This window comes from Telopea speciosissima, chromosome 10 (genome assembly GCF_018873765.1).
Source record: "Telopea speciosissima isolate NSW1024214 ecotype Mountain lineage chromosome 10, Tspe_v1, whole genome shotgun sequence".
Taxonomy (NCBI): domain Eukaryota; kingdom Viridiplantae; phylum Streptophyta; class Magnoliopsida; order Proteales; family Proteaceae; genus Telopea; species Telopea speciosissima.
This window is the reverse complement of record NC_057925.1, coordinates 53,341,238-53,362,437: the sequence shown is the minus strand read 5'-3', so window position 1 is coordinate 53,362,437 and position 21,200 is coordinate 53,341,238. Positions and strand designations below refer to the sequence as shown.

The 21,200-nt window shown below is 39.0% G+C and overlaps 1 protein-coding gene and 2 long non-coding RNA genes across 6 annotated transcripts; 1 reads left to right on the top strand and 2 right to left on the bottom strand.

Annotated features, from left to right (window-relative positions):
* Positions 1-1,792: 1,792 nt before the first annotated feature.
* LOC122644025 (histone H1-like) lies at positions 1,793-17,483 on the top strand. 4 transcript variants are annotated; one of them, XM_043837621.1, is made up of 4 exons: positions 1,793-2,070; positions 2,176-2,813; positions 4,272-4,278; positions 14,817-14,825. In XM_043837621.1, the coding sequence occupies exons 1-2, from the start codon at positions 1,867-1,869 to the stop codon at positions 2,785-2,787; spliced, it is 816 nt and encodes a 271-aa protein (XP_043693556.1). In that variant the 5' UTR covers positions 1,793-1,866; the 3' UTR covers positions 2,788-2,813; positions 4,272-4,278; positions 14,817-14,825. The 4 variants fall into 4 exon arrangements, with proteins under 4 accessions (XP_043693556.1, XP_043693557.1, XP_043693558.1 ...); XM_043837622.1 differs by lacking the exons at positions 4,272-4,278; positions 14,817-14,825 and adding an exon at positions 17,471-17,483; XM_043837623.1 differs by lacking the exons at positions 4,272-4,278; positions 14,817-14,825 and having other exon boundaries at positions 2,176-2,481; positions 2,584-2,951.
* LOC122644029 lies at positions 2,994-8,620 on the bottom strand. Its single transcript, XR_006330217.1, has 3 exons — positions 8,609-8,620; positions 8,325-8,327; positions 2,994-3,087 (listed from the first exon to the last, which is right to left on the bottom strand). It is a non-coding gene; the product is annotated as an uncharacterized LOC122644029 (long non-coding RNA).
* LOC122644026 lies at positions 15,856-17,984 on the bottom strand. Its single transcript, XR_006330216.1, has 3 exons — positions 17,874-17,984; positions 16,884-17,028; positions 15,856-16,235 (listed from the first exon to the last, which is right to left on the bottom strand). It is a non-coding gene; the product is annotated as an uncharacterized LOC122644026 (long non-coding RNA).
* Between the last annotated feature and the right edge of the window lie 3,216 nt (positions 17,985-21,200).

Sequence of the window (21,200 nt, the reverse complement as noted above, 5' to 3'; positions counted from 1 at the left end):
ACTCTTGAATACTAAACTATTATATGCATAAACGTTCTTAATCATTTAAGTAAAACCTTTGCCAAGGTTGTTATGCAGTTCTCAATAAATATTGTTATTCAACTATTAGATTAGTAACAAGTATGAGAAACAATCAGCAGGAAAAGAGGGAAGCGGCAAGTGCAGAGTTTAAATGGAATACCGTGTGTTCCACAAGATAGACCATGATAGAGTGAAGAAAAATAAAACACGGTTTTCATATTTTGAATGTGATGAAGCATACCATTTAGTACGAAATCCACACAAAAACATGTCATGCCCTTGTCATTCATTAGATTCCAATTGTAATATTTGATTGACATCAACAAGATGATATGGTATTTCAACACAGATATCTGTTATGTCTAATAATAGTTAGTATTTAAACCACGGGAGAAGATTTTCAGAAAAGCAGAATAGAGGAGCACACAATAGAAATGAGACAAAGAGGTATCGTATATAAAACAACAACGAAGTTGTTTCATATGAGGAGGAGAAAGATAGACACAAAGATACTAGCATACCTTGAACCTGCGGCTTAGAAAACCTTTTCCCTTAAAACTGTTTTACTGCCTTACTTATTGTCAATGTTAATAGAGTAGATAACTAGTTGCTTTTATATATTTATGTGTAACTTAAATGGGAAATTGTAGGCCTAAGTATGTGTTATGGTTCTGCTTGAATACAATGCATTCATAGTATTGGATGCTCTAAGTTGCTAATACACTTTGTTGATTTCTTGCTAGTTTTTTTTTTTTGTTTTTGTTTTGTTTTTTGTCTACCTATTTAACTGCCCATGAGACTTAAATTACAACTACAAGAGAGAAGAGAGGAAGGAAAAAAGACTTATCGCACAAGGTGAAGACAAAAGAGTCGAGCCCATGACCTCCTGGAAGCATGCACTCTACCTGCAAGACACCAACCAACCAAGCATTCATTGGTTCAACAATGCACATAAGTCATAAGCATTCAACTATGATTTACATGGATTTGTATCCTAATGCTACATAGATTAAGCACCCATATCAAATTGAACATGAAATGATAGTTTAAAACAATTTCCCTTGAGCTTCATACATGTAACATGTTATATGTAATTACTAAAAATGGCAAAGCTTGTTCAACTTCAGTTGTCTTTAAGTAAAGGTTTCTTACACATTTGTCATTCGATTTTCGTAATTCTTGAACCTATAGGTTCCTTTGCTAGATTAGAATCACATAAGATTAAAAATCCATACATTAGTACTAAGCATTCTCTTCAAATTCCATCAAAGTACAATGAACTCACTATAAACCCTAGTCCTGACCAATGTGACTTTAAGATCAAATATCTCTCACATGCCTTACTCTTACAAGGCGCTTAAGTACTCATTTGAAAGCTTATCTACAGAGCTACAAAACCATCCAAACCTCACTAAAATCTGTTAAGTATTAACCAAGTTATTCCCAAAAGAATCGAGGTGAAAAGCACACCCAAACCTACCCCAAACCCCCATTTTCATTCACAATCCATCCGAACCAAGCTTAAATAAACCTTGTTGACCGTCGATAACCGCTAATCCAATGGCCCACATTTAAAATTTTACAAGTTAGAGATCCGAATGAGTGTGTCTTCGACCAATCAGCGCTCATCATTTCGGCTTGCGCCTCTCATCCGGTGCGTATTTAACCCCTTCCTCATATCTCGTTGTCTCTCAACGAAAATACTGAGCACCAGCAACCGCTGATCGCCTTCTAGTAACGCTTCTTCTTCTTCTTTCTCTCTCTCTCTCTCTCTCTCTCAATCTGTGGCAGCTCTAACGTTTGCCTTAGATTCTGATCTTCAAATCTCTTCTTCGAGCTTCAGTCATGGCGCCTGCTGAAGAAGCTTCCGTAGCAGTCGAATTTGTTTCTGATCTTTCCGTCATAGAGCCGGTCGAAGAGAAACCGGAAGCAAAGGCTACGAAGGCAAAAAAAGCTGCAGCTAAGAAAGAGCCTAAGGAGCCTAAAGCTAAGAAGCCTGCCGGTACGAAGAAACCCCGGGCTGCTTCTGCACATCCTCCATACATTGAGGTAACTGAAAACGTTTCATCGTTTTGTTTCACTGTTCATGACGATCGTTAATTTTGCTCTGTAGATCTGATTTGTTCGTCCTTTTGTGGTATTTTTAAACCCTAGATGATCCAAGGGGCGATTGTATCTCTGAAAGAGAGAACCGGTTCGAGTCAGTATGCAATTACGAAGTTCATCGAGGACAAGCAGAAGGCGAACCTTCCCCCAAATTTTAAGAAGCTTCTTCTTGTGCAACTAAAGAAGCTTGTCGCAGCAGGAAAGCTCGTGAAGGTTAAAAACTCGTTCAAGCTACCAGCTGCGCCTAAGCCAGCACCTGCTTCCGCTCCCAAGAAAGCTGTAGCTGCGAAGCCTAAAGCTGCGGCTAAGCCGAAGGCTGCAACCAAGCCTAAGGCCGCTCCTGCTAAGCCTAAGGCGAAGACTAAACTTGCTGCTAAACCGAAAGCTGCTGCCCCTGCCAAGCCTAAGGCTCCGGCGAAGCCGAAACCTGTGGCTAAGCCAAAGGCTGCTGCCAAGCCTAAGCCCAAGCCTAAGCCAAAGGCTAAGCCAGCGCCCAAGGTTGCGAGAACTTCTACTAGGTCTTCTCCAGGTGCGAAGAAACCGGCGGCTTCCAAGCCAATTGCTGCGGCAGCTAAAAAAGCACCGGCGAAGAGTGTGAAGAAGCCGAAGAGTGTGAAATCGCCGGCGAGGAAAGCTCCTGCAAGGAAGGCGAAGAAGTAAAGGGATGGTTTGGATTCGTATGAGAGGTAGTTCTGTAAATTTAAGTGAGGTTGGGCTTGTTACTTGTTAGGTTGTAAGATGCCCAAAAGTTAAAAGAAGAATCAAAATTTGTACAACAGTAGTGTAGTAGTCTTCTTGATTTCTTTGAATCTGGTTTAGCTTGATTTTGTTTTGTTTTGTTTTGTCTCTTTTTTATTTTTATTTTATTTTATTTTAGAGAATTTTAATGGTTTTAATTTCTTGGGTTTGTAGTCACTGACGAGGATTTATGTAGAGAGCAATTATTGTGACTTAAAAAAGCTTTGTTTTAATCGCATCTGTTGCTTGTTTCTTTGTGATGTTTCTGTTTCTGAGAAATGCTTTCTATATAAATCAGGATTGCGGAGATCGGGTTTATTAGGGTTGTGATCGTAAAACTTAAAAAAGCGATGGCAGCCGTCAATGACTACACGTTATGGAATGGAAAGGAAGGGGTATCTGAAACACGTTGAGATTAACGAGTTATTTTTAAATTTGAAGCACCACCGTCGGTGTGGAATTAGGAAAATGGATGAACGGGTGGGTCCTCATGGTGCTTACGATTGTCGCCACGTGGATTTTCTGTCGTCATGGTGGGTGCTAATGGGAAAGAACGCTAATCAGTGAAATTACTTCTCAGCCCCCAATGAAGGAAAGTGTTGGGGTGGGGAGATGGTATACTTTATCCGCGCGCCATTCTATTTTGAGGTTCCGTATGGGCGGGGGTTTTGCTTTTGGATTTGCGCCTTCGATGGTTTGCTTTCTACGGCAGAAAAAGAGGTTAAAGGCAACGTAACATTCTCCCTCCCTTACTGTTCGTTTTTGGTTTGGTCAATCTTTGTTCTTACTGGCTTATTTGTTTTCGTCTTTTAAAGCTGTCTCTGTTTGGAAACCCTTTTACAGGTTTGAACTTTGATGCAGTCTCCCTGAAATGCGTATCCTTTTGGCGCATTAAAAAACGCGTAAAAAGCCAAGGAGAACTTACGATACAAGGTTCACTCTCGCAGCCCTTTCGCCACTAATTAAGTTACTGCATATGTTTTCATTTGGATCTGTCCAGAGATTGCTTCCGGTTACAGACTGCACTGTAGCTATTATGCATCTTTCTAGCTGTTTAGAGCCATTGACAATCCTATACACACACAACTGCCCATGATTGCCCAGAACTATTTGAGCTTTGCCTAAACTACTAGCTTTTCTATTGTGACATCTGCTGTAATTTTCATGTGATCGAACCATGACTGGCATCCTTTTTGGGAAAAAAGGGGTTTACGATGGGTCAAGTTTCTGAAATATATAATTTGGGGGGTGATGGGAAACCGTATAGTATGGAAATGGTAGGCTTAGAAGAATCAGTATATACTATATAGTGATATGAGTTGACCAGAAGCCAAATTGAAGTGTGATAGCTTAGAGTTAGAAAAGGTGGTTATGCATAATAGGGAAAATATAATACAAACATACAGGAGAAAATTTGGGTGGTGTTTTAACATATCTTCAAAAGAGTTAACAGTGCATTTTCCTTTTTATGGCCAGTAACTCCTTACGTTGTCTTTTGGCGTTGACATTCAATTAAAATGATTGCTTAATCAACAGTCTTCATTGTTCCTAATAGTTTGAAGCAGTGGAAAAGGAAAATATCTAATGCCACCTTAGGGTATTAACTCATTATATCATACTCCATTATTGGTTCTTGTGGCTCTTGCTTTTTAACTTGGACCATGCAGTAAATGCATCATCAATAGTCTCATTGTTGGTGTTGATTTGTACCAGCGGTAAAAGGGAATATGTTATGGCACATTGATTCTAGTTGCTCTTAAAAGTATTGCTGTTTTTGCATGTCATTTACTTTCCCTTGCTGGCTGAGAAGTAAGTGTGCTCTGTTCATGTTGATTTGATAATTCTATCATTATCACTGCTAGATCTCTGAGTAACTTGTATCACTCAAGTAGTTTTAAATTTTAACCAAATATAACTTTGTTGATTTTATATTTGTATCCCTATCTGAGCTTTAAATAATATCTCATTTAGAAATGGTTTATTCATGCCTGACTTATTATTGTTACCTGGGTGTCAACTTAGTTTGCTTGGTTTATTAGATCCATCGTATTCTTTCTATGCTACTGACTATAGGTTTTATTATGATTGATGTTTGCTAATTAAGGAATTACTTTCTAAATATTCGAGAAGTTAAGCAGATGACATGCAAGTTTGCTTCCTTTAAGGATTCTATCAAAGAAGAGAAGTAGAGTGACCAGTGAATTATGTTATCTCCCCACCCCAAAAAAAAAGAAAAAAAAAGGAAGAAATAGATTCCATTATGTTTTGTATGAAAACTAAGTGATAATGGCAAAAATTGTAGACAGCAATGCAAAGTTAATTCACATTATATGGGAACGAAAATTATTAACCAAGAAGTCCAAATCTGATGAAAATTTTACACCCTGTTTTAGCTAGGGCATCCAAGACCTGATTGATTTCCCAGAATATGGGAGTCAAAGAAGGTTTGAGAATCTTGGTAGGAGAATTTCCTGCTCTATGTGTTAGTCCGACTCTTGGAGTAAATTTCCACCATCTGCATCAGGTCTAGGGTAGAAGGTGTTTTTAAGACTCATAAACACATAATCTTGCTTTCAATATCAAGTAATTAGCTATGAAGCTACTGATTTCTTCCCTGAAAAGGAGGCCTTAACAAAATGGTTGCGGCGGGGATTCTCCCCTATATTCCATGGTTTTTTGATGTAGCCCTCATGGTGGAATCGAGACATCCCTAAAGAAGTTTCAGATTCCAACCCACAGGCAGAATTGTGGGGCTCAAAACTAGCAAGCTAACTGCTAACACCACTAATAACCCCCAATCTAGAACTCCGAATAACTCTAAAATCAGGCCAGATGTTGATGACTAACAATAGTTCAGATCCTCAAAGCATGATGGTTTAATAATCCAACGATCGGATTTCAAATTATTTACCCTAGACTGAACTTAGAAACTAATTCCCAGATTTAGAAACATCACCATATTTAATCATATCTCAGCAACAGACCATATTATGCAGGTGCACTGCCTTGGACCAACCCAAACCCATTTGGGTATCCAGATGGAGATGAACCGGGTCCAATCTGGGTCTTTCACTAGTAGGATATGTTAGGATTTTTTATTTACTTCTATTTTGGGATTAACATGCAATATTGTATTTTGATAGCTTAAGTAGGCGATAGCTACTAGGATTTATTTTCTTAATTAAATTAAGTTTCCAAATTATAGTAGGTTTCATTTTCATGTTGGGTTTCTTTTTTATTTAAGTACATGTAACCGTGCAATTAGAACTCAAATTTGAGATAATGAATTGAGTTTGTGTTTGTGAATAGCCTGCGTGACTAGGTGTGTGCGAACTTCTCTCCCCCCCCATCTGCATCCTATGTGATTTCTTCCCCTCCCCTGCAACTTTGAGACCCTCTCAGGTTATCCTCTTCTTCTCCTAACCTGCCCTCCACCAATTTGGTATCAGAACCGAAGGATCCATTTCCTTCCCCATCAACCTCTCATTCCCTTTCCTATCAATCTCTCTCATCTCATTCTACTTCTTCCCTATATTCTTTTCTCCATTGCTGCTCTACCATCAAAACCCTAACCCATGTCCTTCCCGTAGCAACTCCCACTGAAACCCATTGCAAACCCCAACCCCATCCCGCAATTACCACAGAACCCTCTTCCCTTAGATTCCCACGGAATCGACCCAAATCCCTCCCCAAACCAGAAACCCCTTCAATTTTCACTGAAAATCACCCCTTCCTCTTTGACTAAAAAAACACAACTGTCGATTCCCAGCAACAACTCTCCCCACTGTCTTCTTCCATCTCCCCCCGTGAATTGATCGACCCCTTCCCCCCACCCCCCAAAAAAAAAAAAAAAAAAAAAAAGAGAGATAGAAGGCGTACAGAGAGAAATCAAGGAGCAGAGAACACAATAAAAAAAATAAAAAAAACCTGGTTGAAGTTCCCGCTGTGAATCATATTCCTTCCATCGAAGTTGTAGTCTGACTCCAATTCTTTGTTAGGATTCCACCATTTTCTCCGTGGGAGTTGCAGATACGGTAGCCCTTCTCATGATTTCCCTTTTATCTCTTTCTTTCTTTATTTTTTCCCCTTGTTTTCCCAACTTATCTCTCCCATGTGACATCTCACTCTCCCTTAAGTTCCAACCTTTTATCCTCTTTAAACTCTCATTTTATTCTTCTTCCAAGTATACCACCTTCTCATGGTTTCTTTATGTTTCCTATTTTGCCTTTTTTAGTTTCCCATAATACCTATGTCATTTTTTCTTATCACCTCATTTCCTTTGATTTTATTTTTTTCCAAGTAAATCCCTAGTCTCTCATTTTGTTACCCAACATGTCCTTTTTTCTTGTCTACTTAGTAATCCTTTAAGATTCCTCTTAATTAGAAACCTGGCCATGGATTCCTTTGTGTTCAAGTTTAGAGTGCGCTTGCCCAACGGAAAACTTGCTGCTCTGTTTATTGATGAAAGGCAAAGTGACAATTTTGTCTCATAATCTGTGGTCGAGATACTCACAAAGACCGACCAGATCATTATTCATTCCGAGGATTATGTATTTGTCGAATTCTTCACGTCTCAATATTGTGATGGTGCATATTGTGAAGTGTTTGATTCTCCTCAGTGTATTATTAAATTGGGTCGAGAATGGTTAGAAGAACGAAAAGGCATCCTTGATCGTGATGGAAACTTGTGCACCCTACAACCTTTTTACATTGCGCTAGACGTTCATTCTTCATGGGTTAGCTGATGAAGTTTGCTTAGGCCAAGAAAGGCAACATTAGTGATGCAGCCTCAACCAGAACAACAAATAGTGGCAACAGAAGATGAGAAGATCGTGAAACAGGTACCGACAGAAGCCAGTGTTGTGATAGCTATTCCACATCATGAGTTTGTTCTTCCCCACGATTTTCCAGCCATTGATGCAACCCCAAAGCTTCATATTTTGGATTTTCTTCAAGTTGCAAATATGGAGCCGATAGCAGCTGCTCGTGAGCTTTTAATTCTTTCGTTCTACAAAACTCCTCCACAAGTTTTTCTCAACACCAGGGCCGGGGGAATTGATGCAGTTGCAATGCCTTGGACCGACCCAAACCCATTTGGGTATCCAGATGGAGATGCACCGGGTCCAATCTGGGTTTTTGGCTAGTAGGATATTTTAGGATTTTTATTTACTTCTATTTTGGAATTAACATGCAATATTTTATTTTGATAGCTTAAGTAGGAGATAGCTACTAGGATTTTTTTCCTCATTAATTTTTCCAAGTTAAAGTAGGTTTCCTTTTCATGTTGTTTCTTTTTTTGTAACCGTGCAATTAGAACTAAGATTTTAGATAATGAATTGAGTTTGTGATTGTGAAGAGCCTGCATGACTAGGTGTGTGTACGAACTTCTCCCCCCACCCCTCTTCTTCCTATGTGATTTCTTCCCCTCCCCTGTAACTCTGAGACCCCTCTCGGGTTACCCTCTTCTCCTAACCGGCCCTCCACCACCATATAATTAAAAACTTAGGTTCAAATTTAGTAACCACCAGTATACTGTAAGATTTCCTATCAAAGGCCAAGTAGTATGGAGGGTAAACTTAAAAAATTCACCACAGTCCGATGGTTGGATTCTTCAGTTCAACAGCAACACATGATTAGAAACCTTGTAACAGATTTAGTAACTACGAAGAACTCTTAACCACATATCAGATCAGGTTCTAAATAAGGCCGAAGGCAGCATATGTCCACCTCTTGGAAGTCCCACAGTTTCATAGCAATCCAAGGGTTAATGGTGGAAAACCTGTTCTTGAAGTTGCAGTCCAGAAAACCTCCAAACAGAGAACCACAGGGTACACCTGATGCAACAGAGACCTCCAAATAACACAGCAATATAACTCCCAACAGACTTCGAACAGAATAAATATGTTCCAAATAGAACCACAGGACTGCTGAAAAGTCTGTGAAAGCTCAACATTAAAATTACTCTTACTTGATGCACAGGAACAGATTTGAAAGAAGAAAGAAGTAAATAAAATAGAAGGGATGGGAAGGTGGGATATGACCAAGGCCTCTCACCTATGGCTTTGGTCAGTCTCTCACCATCACTGTCTCTCACAGCATGCAAAGGCAGCAAGCCAGTTTCTTCAGTCTCAAAATCGTGGGTTGTGTAGGCAGCCCCCCTTTTTATTGATAAACAGCGACATGGATACCTCCTTGCATGGGAAAGGAGATCTCCTTACAATATGAAAATCCTCATATTAGAAATTAAATACAAAATAGAATCTAACTTGTAGCTACTTAACAAAATAGAAACAATCCGAAAAGTAGTAACTGCTACTGCCTAAAAGAAATCTATATCAAAATAGAAACTAAACAAGGCCACTAAAAATCCCCCATGCATAGACTGTCTAACACATAGTAGTGGGCCCCAATCTGGTCCACAATAGCTGGACCCAAAGGTTTGATGGGCTGGCTGGTGCTGGTTCTTTCTTCTTCTCCAATCTCCTTTGATCGACATCAGCTCTCCCTGGCTTAAAAAAACAAAACAATCGACCTCGAGTTTTGGTCATGGATCATCTTTGTGTGATGACTGTCTTGCTTAAGATCGTAACAAAATTTTGGCAGCTCTCTGAAGTTGGGAATATAGTCTTTGAAGGTGAGGGGTCCTCTCTTAGAAGTACTCAGGTGGGATAACAAACTCCATGTGCCAACTTCAAAATAAATATAGTGTCCATAGGTCTCCTTCAGTTGCATCTTTGACTTCCACTATGTCAAACTCCATTATAGTACTGAGTTCTTAAGCTTCTTCATTTGTGCCGTCTAGTCACTTCAGTCATTGGGACCAAGCACAAGACATGCGTTCCAGGAGCTTCCTCATCATCATCTTCATTAGCCGGTTGGTCGTCAACCTCCTCCTCAAGAGGGAGTCCATCATAAAATTCTGTGTCCAGGTTGGCATCAAAGGCTGCCACAAGAACATTCTTTGGATGTTGAGGGAAAAATTTGGCGAAGTGGCTAGTTGTGGCAATGATAGCATTTAACCTCACCCTTGCCAACTATGTGAACTTTCCCTTTTTCTGTAGTTGGAGCACAACATGTGTTTGTCGGATTGTGAGACTATCCGAAGCAACACCGTAAGGTGCCCTTGTGTACTCCTTGGTTTGGAAACCAAGTCTTCTCATGGGTGGTTTTAATAATTTCTCAGCTCATTGAGACTTATGAAATCAATCTTGTATATCATAGATGTGTAGCATTCTCTTCAATCCCCGTCCGTGAAACAAGTGAGTCAACTGTTGTTCTCGTCTCTTTTTGTTTTTTTTTTTTAAAAGGAGGAAGTGTGGGGAGAAATGACAAGAAGTTATTGGAACATCAATTTGGAAGAGATGATGGAAGCAGGAGTTCATTTTGGCCATGGTCCCTCAGTGACAGAAGTATGCCTTGCCTCAGAATTCAATTGATCATGGAATTGTGCCTGGAAAGTTTGTGGAAGGTACTTGCCTTTCAGTTCTTCTTTCATCTCATCCTAGGTACTGGGTTCTGTACCTCGTATGTGTAATCTTCGTTCTTGATTTTTCCACCACTGCCTTTCTGGCCTGATAAGCTTTGCATACTTCGTCTTTGGTTCTGTCAATTCATACTACTCAAAATAGTTGTCTAGAGCATTCAACCAATCATAGAAAGTTTGTGGGTCGAGGTTTCCGCTGTGTTCTTTCAATTCTAATCGGACCCCTTGGGAATAATCATCAAAGTGTCTATGACGAACCCTGTTGCTACCTTCAAAGTATGATCTCATGTAGTCCTCAATGGTAGGTTGGGGTGTGTGAAATTTCTGTGGCCTTCTACATATAAATCTTTGGGTGTTGTTGTCTGTCGAGTGAGTTGGCTGCCCCCTCCTCCTCCTAGATATTCAAAACTACCTTGTGTAGGGATAGGAGTACATATCCGTTGTTCTGTGACAGTCATGCTTTAAAAAATTGCCACTGTTCTGCAGACATTTGTTGCATCATCTCAAGTATTTGGTTAAATGGTTAAAAGGGTCATGGGTCTGATTCAGGGTCCTTGTGTACTGCCCTCTCATAGCTCTGATACCAAATTGGTGGAATCAAGGCATCCTTAAAAGTAGTTTCAGATTCCAACCCACAGGCAGAATTGTAGGGCTTGAATGCTCACTAAACAATGAACAAATACCCAACCCACAAGTAGGACTGTTGGTTTTTATTGTCCAGCAGTATAGAGGACTTGTAACCACAGTATTAGGGCTTGGATTAGACCAAAAATTAGGTCAACAATAAGGGCACATCTACAGTACTTTACCCTCCAAAGATGGAACCAATCCAACTTTAGATTGTCAGATACAACACAAAGAAATATCCCACTTCTTTCTCGAGAAGAGACGGGAAACATGCTCAATATCATTTAATTGAATAGTTGGCTCAGCTCCTTCTTGTTTGAAGAAATCCTCCACTTCAATTGGTCTTTTTTCACAAAAAGCAGACATGAGATAACAAATCCAGTATTTAGCTAAAGAATTTGTCGTTTAGGGGTCATGAATTGAATCTCTTCATCACACGATTCAGTGAAATCTTTTGAATTTATGTCGTATTGGTACAAACAAATAGCAACTTGCTGTCACCTTTTGTTCTCCCAACTCCAAGTGCCCTCTCTTTTGATCCCTCTCTGGATAACCTTGCTTCAATTTCCTCGCTGAAGGCTCACTTAAACAATATTTTATATGCTGAGGAAATTTTTTGGAAACAAAATTCTCGAGATAACTATGTTTGTTTGGGTGACCGCAATACCCACTATTTTCATGCCTTGACTTGTAACAGGCAGTGCTCTGATAGAATTCTTTCCATCCAAAGTAATGAAGGTATTGTTCTCTCATTCCCCCCAAAGCAATAGCTTCTGGTTTTGCTGTTTTCTTCTCTAACCTTTTCAAAACTTTTGACTCTCTAGACCATAGTAATTAATCACGTTTTGGAAGGCCATTTTGGCCAGACCGAAATTTTCGAGAGACTAAAATTTTGCCAAAATATTTTTATTTTTTCTATGAGTTTTGCTTGGCCATTTTTAGGTGTGAAATGCCGAAATACCGAAACAAAATGACCGAAATAACCAAAATTTTGACAAAACGGTGCATAGAAGATATGGTGACTCTTAGATTGCCATATTGCTTGCAATCTGTATAGGGTCCTGGTTAATGAAGCCTGGCTTTCAACCTTCCCCTCCTCCCATACCTCATTTGACAACCCTGGTATTTTTCATTGTAGATTCATCTCCCTGCTTGTCTAGCCTTATATGTCCTTTGGCCCTAAACCATTCAAATATTTTGACATATGGTCCTCTCACTTGGACTTTCTCTCCATTGTTAAGGAAGCTTGAGATAAGCCAGTTCAAGCTTATTCATCCCCCTCATTGCCTTTGCCAGAAAGTTTCGAAATGTGAAATGTGCTCTTAAAAGTGTGGAACTCCTCATTTGGGAATAAAACCAAATGAAATTTTGTCCTCCTTTGCCATGAGACAGTTAGGGGTTTCGATAGAAAAAATCATCCTCCCACTACCCTTCTGAAAGTGGATATCCATAAGGCTTTTGACTCATTACAATGGGATTTCATTGTTAATGTCATGAACAAAATGCTTTTTCGTCCTATCTTCATCCACTGGGTCTTCCATTGTATTTCTTCACCATACTTCTCTGTCCTTGTCAATGTAAGTCCAGCCGGCATTTTTTCCTCGTCTAATGGAATCCACCAAGGCTGACCCTTCTCTCCTTACCTTTTCACCCTTGCTCTTGAGGCCTTTTCCAGAAGTATCCAATCTCTAACTGACCAGCACCTCATATCCCCTATTCCCAAGTGTAAAGCCTTAAAGCTTACTCACTTGGCCTTTTCTAATGACCTAATGCTTTTCTTCAAAGTTGACCCCCAATCTATCTGATCCGCTATCACCTGTTTGAACCAATTTGATGCAATGTCTGGTCTCCGGGTCAATCTCTCTAAGTCCCAATTCTTCTTATCTGGTATCTCTGAGGAACTTAAAGCAATCTCTTATAGATATTTTAATTTTATTGTGACCCAGCAAATTTTAATGATGCTTTTCAATATGATAGGGCGTTAGTCAGAAAAATAAAGATAACATAAAATTACAGACTATGAGTCATTGTTCTGGGAGGAAGAGTTTTGCATGGGTTGCAGTAGAGAAGACACGTTTTTTATGCACAAGTACGAACATTAGATATACACGGTACTTTTGAATTCTGGTTTTGATCTAACACTCATCTATGTTTGTTCAGAAGGAGAACCCTGAGAGGGGACTGCCAAACATGTTGGATATGTTTCTTTACACCAATAAGATGAAAAATGAAAAACCTGTAGATAGCACTTCTGGTCTAGTTATGGTAAGTATATATGTGTTATAGCTTGATTACAGGCGTTGTAAACACTTGTACGCTTGCTAACTTAATTGGTTTTTACATTGATTTATAGGACACATTCGCCCAAAAAAGAAATGAGATGCCTCTAGAACAAAGAGAAGATAGGAATACCGAGGACATTGTCTTTAGGCAGGTATTATGCAACGATTGCCACGGACAAGTATGCTGTGTTGGGCATACTATAAGTCCAAAAGATTTGAACCTTACAAAAGCCAACATTGAGGCCCAACTCCAGCTTAAAGAGTCCCAAAATAGGTTGAAGGAAGAGTTGTCTCAACAGATGGCAGAACAAATGGCAGAATGAGAAAGGAGGTGGAAGAAGAGCTTGAAGAACGAGAAAGAGCAGCAGCAAAATGTGAAAGAGCGGCGGTAGAATGAGAAAGGGCAAGGGAGCAAGAGACTGCAACTCTGCATGAAACTATGAAAGCAATGATGGAGATGCAGGCAAAAATGAAACCAGAAAGAGTGATTAGCACAAGTCTCGGCTAAAGGAAGCTCCCAGAGTTCGGTGTGATTGGGTAAGTTAGAAATTTATTAGATTACTTTGGTATGTTTATTTTATTAAAACTTATATTCAACTAATTGTTACCTATCTGCCAGGATGATTGAGGCCATTGCAGAAGTTGCCTTCTAGTTCTAACTATATTTGTACAGGTAAAAACCCTTGACTTGTTGGAATCTTGTTATATTGCTTCAAAACTGTTCCTGATTCAATTTCTTCGAACTGCTGATCTGACTCTACTCAGATTAGGACAGGATTTTGTGGCATCAAAGGGGCACCTAGGGAGACTACTCAACTCAAATGTGGTGCTGAGCTGGTCTGCAGTTCTAACTCTACTCAAAATCTCTTAATTCCTGCAAAATTTGATTTCAGATATGATGTTTGTTTGATTATTTTGAATCCAGCGTATCGGATTTGAACTTAATTTGGGGATTTGATTGTTTCTACTTGGGGTAATATTCGATCCATGCTTGAGGCCAACCCAACGCTTGGATTAAATTTATTTTCAGATTTACTTTTGCTGGATTTAATTTCAGATTTACTTAGTCCCTACTCCTCAAACTTGCATACCGAGTAATGTGAATGTGAATTTAAATGGAGGATATGTGAGTCGATGTGAATAATGTGTGTATGATGGATTATAGTCACTGAATGTGAATGCGAATGTGAATGGGCGTATGCAGGGGGGGGGGGGGGAGTATGTGAATGGATCAATGTGAATGTATTATACTATTATTTAACCTAATATTTGCAGGACAGTCAATACTTTTCTTTCCATTTGCTTACAGTTAAATGGGTGTGCAATCATCATTTACTTGAATCATTTTCCCATCATATTGTTATCTCAATTCAGTGTGTTGAATGTAGCCGGCCAGAGTCACAATGTGAATGGATTATGGATTATGCGAGTCCATGTGAATGATGCAAAAGTGAAGTCTTACGTAGGAAGAAAGCCAAAATCCAAATAGACAGCCAAACTGTGGCATAATGGGTTGCTGTTTTATGTTTTGTTTTACTTAGTTTTATTTCAGTGTTTTGGTTCAGTTGGTTGAACTGTGGTTCAGTTTAAGTTGTTTGTTTATTTATTAGACAGGTAATGAGTTTGTAGATCTTGAGATACTCTATTTTTTCCTATTCTGTCCTATATCGAGTTTTACACTGTTTGAGGCCTATTCCTTGAAATCGACTTGGAATTTTATGTTGGTGATTTATATATTGATCTATGGTTCTGTTCCCTACATATTACAGACCTATCATCAATTTATATATAACTATTTAAGACTGTTATTAGATTCTATGTTCTGACTTTCATATCCCTAGAACTACTGTTAATAGATTTACCCCTATTTGCTGAGCTGATCATCCAAATAGATTCAGATTCTCAGCACAGATATTATCCTTCCTAATCCTTACACTCAACCTCAGTTCTTGCTCCTTTGAGCATCTGTTTTAGTTTCTGTCTATTTTCTCATTGAATCTGGATTTTTCTTTGATATAAGATCTTGTTATTTGCTATAGTTTGAACCTTCAATTCAGTACTACATTAGTCAATGTGAATGGTGAATGTAAGTCAATGTGAATGGTGAGTGTGAGACTATGTGAACGTAATTACAGGTACTGTAAATGAGGAATTACAGAAGTTAAATTTTTTTTAAAAAAATATAACCTTTAGACACGGTTTTATAAAACCACTGCTGAATATATAAGCAGCTAGGAATTACAGAAGTTAAAATTTTTTTTTAAAAATATAACCTTTAGACACGGTTTTATAAAACTACTGCTGAATATAAGCAGCTAAGAAGTCTCCTTTAGCGTCGGTCTTTTAAAATCACTGCCATATATAATAAGCGCAGATGTATTCTCTAAGTACATAAGTGCGGTTTAAGAAAACTGCACAGCTAAATGTACAATGCACGGTTGATTCATACCACGGTTGATAAACCGTGGCCAAAGACCACTTTTCAAATACCACGGTTGATTCATAAAATGCGGCTGTTGATCTTTGGTTGCGGTTTTTTGATCTATGACAGCGGTAAAAATTGTGGCCAGGGGATGCTTCTTTTAATGACATTAGCTCTTAATTTCCAAATTCCCCATGGATGTATATAGTTTCACTAAGCATACAGTCCTTAGTGTCTTTGTTCTAATAGTACATGATTGGACCATGGATCAGAGGATTTGGAACTACAATCCCGGCACTGGTGAGATTAATTATGTCTGATTGTCAGCTTTCTGAATTGCAATCCTTAGTTCTTGTTGAAAACAACCTCTTGAAGAAGGCGACAGCTTGATGATGTCTTCCCAGACCAAGCTAGACTTGCTTGTCATGCCTGGTAGGTGAGTGTAAAGTTCATTTATGGATTCTGCATCTTCATTCAGCATTTTTACTCTCTTTAAACACTGTATTTCTTTTGGGTCAGCCAGCAAATTGTTCTCTCCATCTTTCCATCCTATCAGCTTCAGTTCACCCACACAAATCATGTCAGTAAGTGTATATTTGGATGCATACATTTATTGTAATTGTTCCTAAAAATAAAATTCAGAATTTGTTGGTCCCAATGTATGTAACCTGACCCCCTTGCTTCGCAGGGGAGGTTGTTTCCAAGTTTTGAACCTGCAACCTATTGGTTGCAACAGCACAACTTAACCGTTGCGTCAAGGCTTGTTCACAATAAAATATAATTTTTTGGGTCCTTCTAGGCATCATTATGCCTAATGAAGTATAACGTTTCACTATTTTGCATTTGATAGTACATGGGTTAGTCCCTGTGATAGAGGATCCCACATACATTTTAATGGTCAAATTATAGTGCAAAGCAAGTAAAGTTGCTCAAACCCTGATTCAAACTTTTAGTGATATTACTAAAATGCCATCAAATGGAGATGAATATAGAATACAAATGACATCTTTATAAATTTAGCTACTTCCTCTACTCATTTTAAGTTGAAATTGTACCAATGAAATGATTGTTTGATCCTCTACCACTGACCAATGTACTGCCATGTGACAAATTGTGAAGCGTTATACTTCATTAGAAAGAGTGATGGGGGAAGAAAATCATTTTTTTTGAAAAAAAAGAGGGGGAAAAGATGGATAGAGTTTACCTTAGGTGGGCTTCCCATAGTGTTAGTACAATATAGCCTGGCACTATCAAGTAATTGGCAGTAGCGGGGGAACCTATTAGCAAATCTTTTGTGGGACTTCAACTGTGATTTCACCCTCACAGCTCTTCCCATTAGAATAGCTCTCCTGTATACTTTTGTTGGAGGCTGTTTTAGGTGGGTTCCATAGTATTTCGAATCATCAGGAGGACCGTTGGAGAAGAGCCACGTCAGCAACCCAAGGAAAAGAAGGCTTGGTCAAAACGGTTGGGAAAATCACTCCCACGAAGGAGGAAGTCCCCTACACCTAAGGGGGAAGGGAAGCAGGCCACACCCACCTCAACGGTGGGGCCCAGGAGGGATGCAACGACTCTTGCCACGTGGAAATGGGGGAGTAGAGTTTGAAGCCAAAAGGGGTCTGCCGCCATTGCTCTAAGGGGCCCATTATAAAAGGGAGATAGCTGCTGCGAATAGACACACACAAAAAACATCAAACTCCCTTGCTTATCTTTATTATTCTTACTTTCAGTTTTATTTTAGCTTTCTTAGTAGTTGGAGGAGTGTACTTGCCATCGAGCCAATCATTGGAGAAGTTCAGTTCTTGTGGACTTGGCGTGCTTGTAACTGGTCAGTATATTTCTCTTGTTAATTTAGTAATTTCATTTTGTGCAAGGTTAGTCCCTTTCTCAATCAGTCTTTGCAAGCTTTTTGGTGAACCCCATTGAGTCCGTAATCTTTATAGTCTAACCCAAAGGTCCTTGGAGATAACTCAGGCACGAGGGAACCCTGGGTCCCTGGTTGGTAGTCAGATAGGCCGCAAACCCTAGTCCGTTTGAACCTGCGTCAAAGGTTCTGGCACGACTTGCATTTATCATAATCCGCGTCATCCTGTGGGTGTTGGATACCTTTTCCACCAACAACTTCCAAAACAATTCCGATAATCATATGATTGTGTTTCTTTAAAAATTTCTACTTTGAATTTAGAAGATCTACCTGATGCCTCTAACAACGGCTAGATCAGGATCACATACCACTCCAACTAGTTCTATCCTATATGGTTTTCTCTTCAGGGCCTTTTCTTTTTCTTGGTTGTTTTCTTCATCAACCACGGTGAATGGGATCACATTCACCGTGGGGCAGGAGAGGGCAGGAATGGGTATCACTGTATCAGGAGGGTAATTTGGAACATATTAAGAACCTAGGAGGGGTTGTGAACCCTAAGATGGTGGGTGAACCGTCCTCTATGGGTGGAGGGAAACTTAGTCCTTTGAAAAAATAATAGATTATTGTGACAATATTAAGTCACCTAATAGTAATAATAATATTCAATTTGGTTCGTTTGATTTCATGGACTACACTTAGTTTTGCCATGTGGCAAGTTAAATGATATTTTAAATTTTGTGGATGTTAGACCTTGACTCCGTTGCTCACATGCCAAGTTTCAATCTAAATAGAGTTGGCCACATAGCAAAGCAAAACATTGAACAAATTTCAAGGGGTGCTAAGGACTAGAGGAGTGTATGCATACATGGGAAGATATTGTTGAGGTTTTGGTGTCTTGATTTCTGATGATGGATTGCTGTGTGGGGAAAATTTTTTAAGGACTATATGGGTATTTCGGTAAATTTCTTGTATAGGGTTTTCGTTATAAATCTATAACGAGAGTTCTTTCTCTGTATTGAAAAATCTGAGAGAGGTGTGAGGAACGAGCGACTGTAACCCTATTTTCCATTTATAGTGAAATAGATCTAGGTGTGAGGAACGAGCGACTGTAACCCTATTCTCCATTTATAGTGAAATAGATCTCATCTCACTGTGGACGTAGGCAACTTTGTCGAACCATGTAAATTCTTGTGCGCATTTTGTAATTGTGTTTGAGATTTTCATTCTTCTCTACATCGTGTTAGGTTTTTACAGATATGCCTTTTGATGGGAGGTTATATGATAATAAATGAGCTTGAAATTTGATATGTGGCCAATTCAAACCATTCCCCTAATGTTTAACTATTGAAATTACCACATCATTTCTCTTGGTGACAAAATCATGGGTGCTTGTAAGGAGAGGTGCTGGTCTATAAAATTTTGCCTACAACCCTGCCCACCCCCCGGCCCCCGCCCCCGCCCCAAAAAAAACAAAGAGAAAACAAAAAAGAAAAGAAGTAATGATATAATGGGATAAGGGTGTCAATTTATACTTGGAAACAAAAGCAGCCGTTTAAAACCAGACCAAATTGAACCAAAAAAAAAGAAAAAGGTTTGGTTTTGATTTTCAAAACTGAGATTTTATTCGGTTCAGTTTCAGTTTTAGACTAAAAATCATCGATTTGAACCGAATCAAATAAAGTGTAAAGTGTAAACTGTATAAACTAAATTGAACCTAACCATACTAAACACTACAAGTGTGTCTTTGCTGGGTTGTGTGAAATTAACTACTATGAGTTTCTTTGTTTAGTTGTGTAAAAAGGGTTGGAAAGTAATTTGACGTTGTGGGACTCTATTTTCGTGAGGTTATAGTTTCCTTTCAAATTTAGTTGTTTCAGTAGATTTTTTTTTCCACTAAAACCAAATTTTGACCGAATTACTGAGACCATGTGGGAACCTAGTAAAACCTAATCAATTAGTTCGACTCAGTTTCGATTTATACATATTGTATCTGAAATCGAATCAAAATTGAACTGAAACCAAATGATCGACAACCTTATAATGGGCCAGAAAAAAATTTAAATCCTACAATGACATTAAGGTTGAGTTGACATGCTATCTCCCCCCATTGTGCTCCACACACACACGTCCACACATTCTCTCCCCATTACGTCACCTCATCCCCTTTCCTAAATGCTCCTTATCCACCTCTTTCATTATAATATTATGGGAAAAAGTTGAGCACGCTCCCTGTGCCGCATGTAGGGGTGTAAATGAATAGCCAAAATTCGTTTCTACATTCATATTCGTATCTATTTAGCACTATTCAAATCCGTCTGAAAGTTAAACGAATGTGGATACGGATAGGCTATAGTTATCTGAAAAGCTATATTTACATGTAAACGGATGAAATATCTGTTCCCTATCCATGTTCGTATCCGTTTAATATTATCCGACTCCGTCCAAAAGCTAATCGGATACGAATGCGGATATAACACTATCCGAGCCGAATTCTATCTGTTTACATCCCTAGGACCCGCATGCTAGCGGGTGTTGTGTCTCTTTCTCTCTTTAAAATTACTCCTTGCCCTCCTGTATGATGCCTCATCCCGTGTCGGCATGCCCCCTTCGATGCAAAGTGCTAGTATGCGGCACATGGGCGATGTGCCTATCCATCTCGCAAATATTTTATTGAAATTATAATATCCTAGATCTACTCTGTCTCTTTCACTCTCTCTCTCACATCTCTATTCTTCACATTTCTCTTCTCATCTCATAAATCTCATCCCACTTTCCTACCAAATTTGTTTTTAATTTCCTTCTCTCTCTCTCTCTCTCTCTCTATATATATATATATATAGTTGTCATGGTCCACTGGGAGTCTGAGATACCTACACTTCCAGTTAACGGTACGAAATCTATTATATTAAAGGAAAATATTCTCTGCACTGGGGGTGTGGGATGGAGTCCGGATTATCTCCAATGACATTTAACCATCAGAATCGATCTCCCACCTCCATGAGGTGTCGACTCTGATGATTAAATGTCATTAGAGAGGATTTGGATTCCGTAGGGTAGGATGCGCTTAGACACATAGGGTGGATGAAATGACTGACCTGTCCCTCTTGTTAGATCAAAATGACACACCTGTCCCACCCTATGTGTCTGGGGCACCATGCATCCCCGGGCACTACTAGGCAAAGAACATCACCCCATTTTACAAACCTACCCTTTTATGCTTTTCCCCACCTTCGGGATAGCTGCATTGATAAAAGCAACATAATAAATAAGACTAGAGAAGATTTCTTCCAAGTTCAAATATATCTAAAAATGTGTGTGTGAGAGAGAGAGAGACGCCATTTGGTAACAAGAAAGTACTGTTTCTTCTGAGCTTATCATGATTAAGGAGTGGCATTATAGACAAAGCTCCACATTCGCCTACATCACCGTTATCTTGTCCCGATAGATTGTAATATATGCCATTTTTTTTCTATTTATGAGTTGTGAATCGTGAATTTGTGATAATGATCTCCAGGTCCCACATGTAAGGCTAGGATCCATGTGAGAATCATACATGTTCATGTATAAATGACACATTTATATTTATAAGTGTAACTAGAAGATATTTAAGTCTAGGATAAAAAAGAGTTTTCAAATAATTTGAAAATGACTTATCAT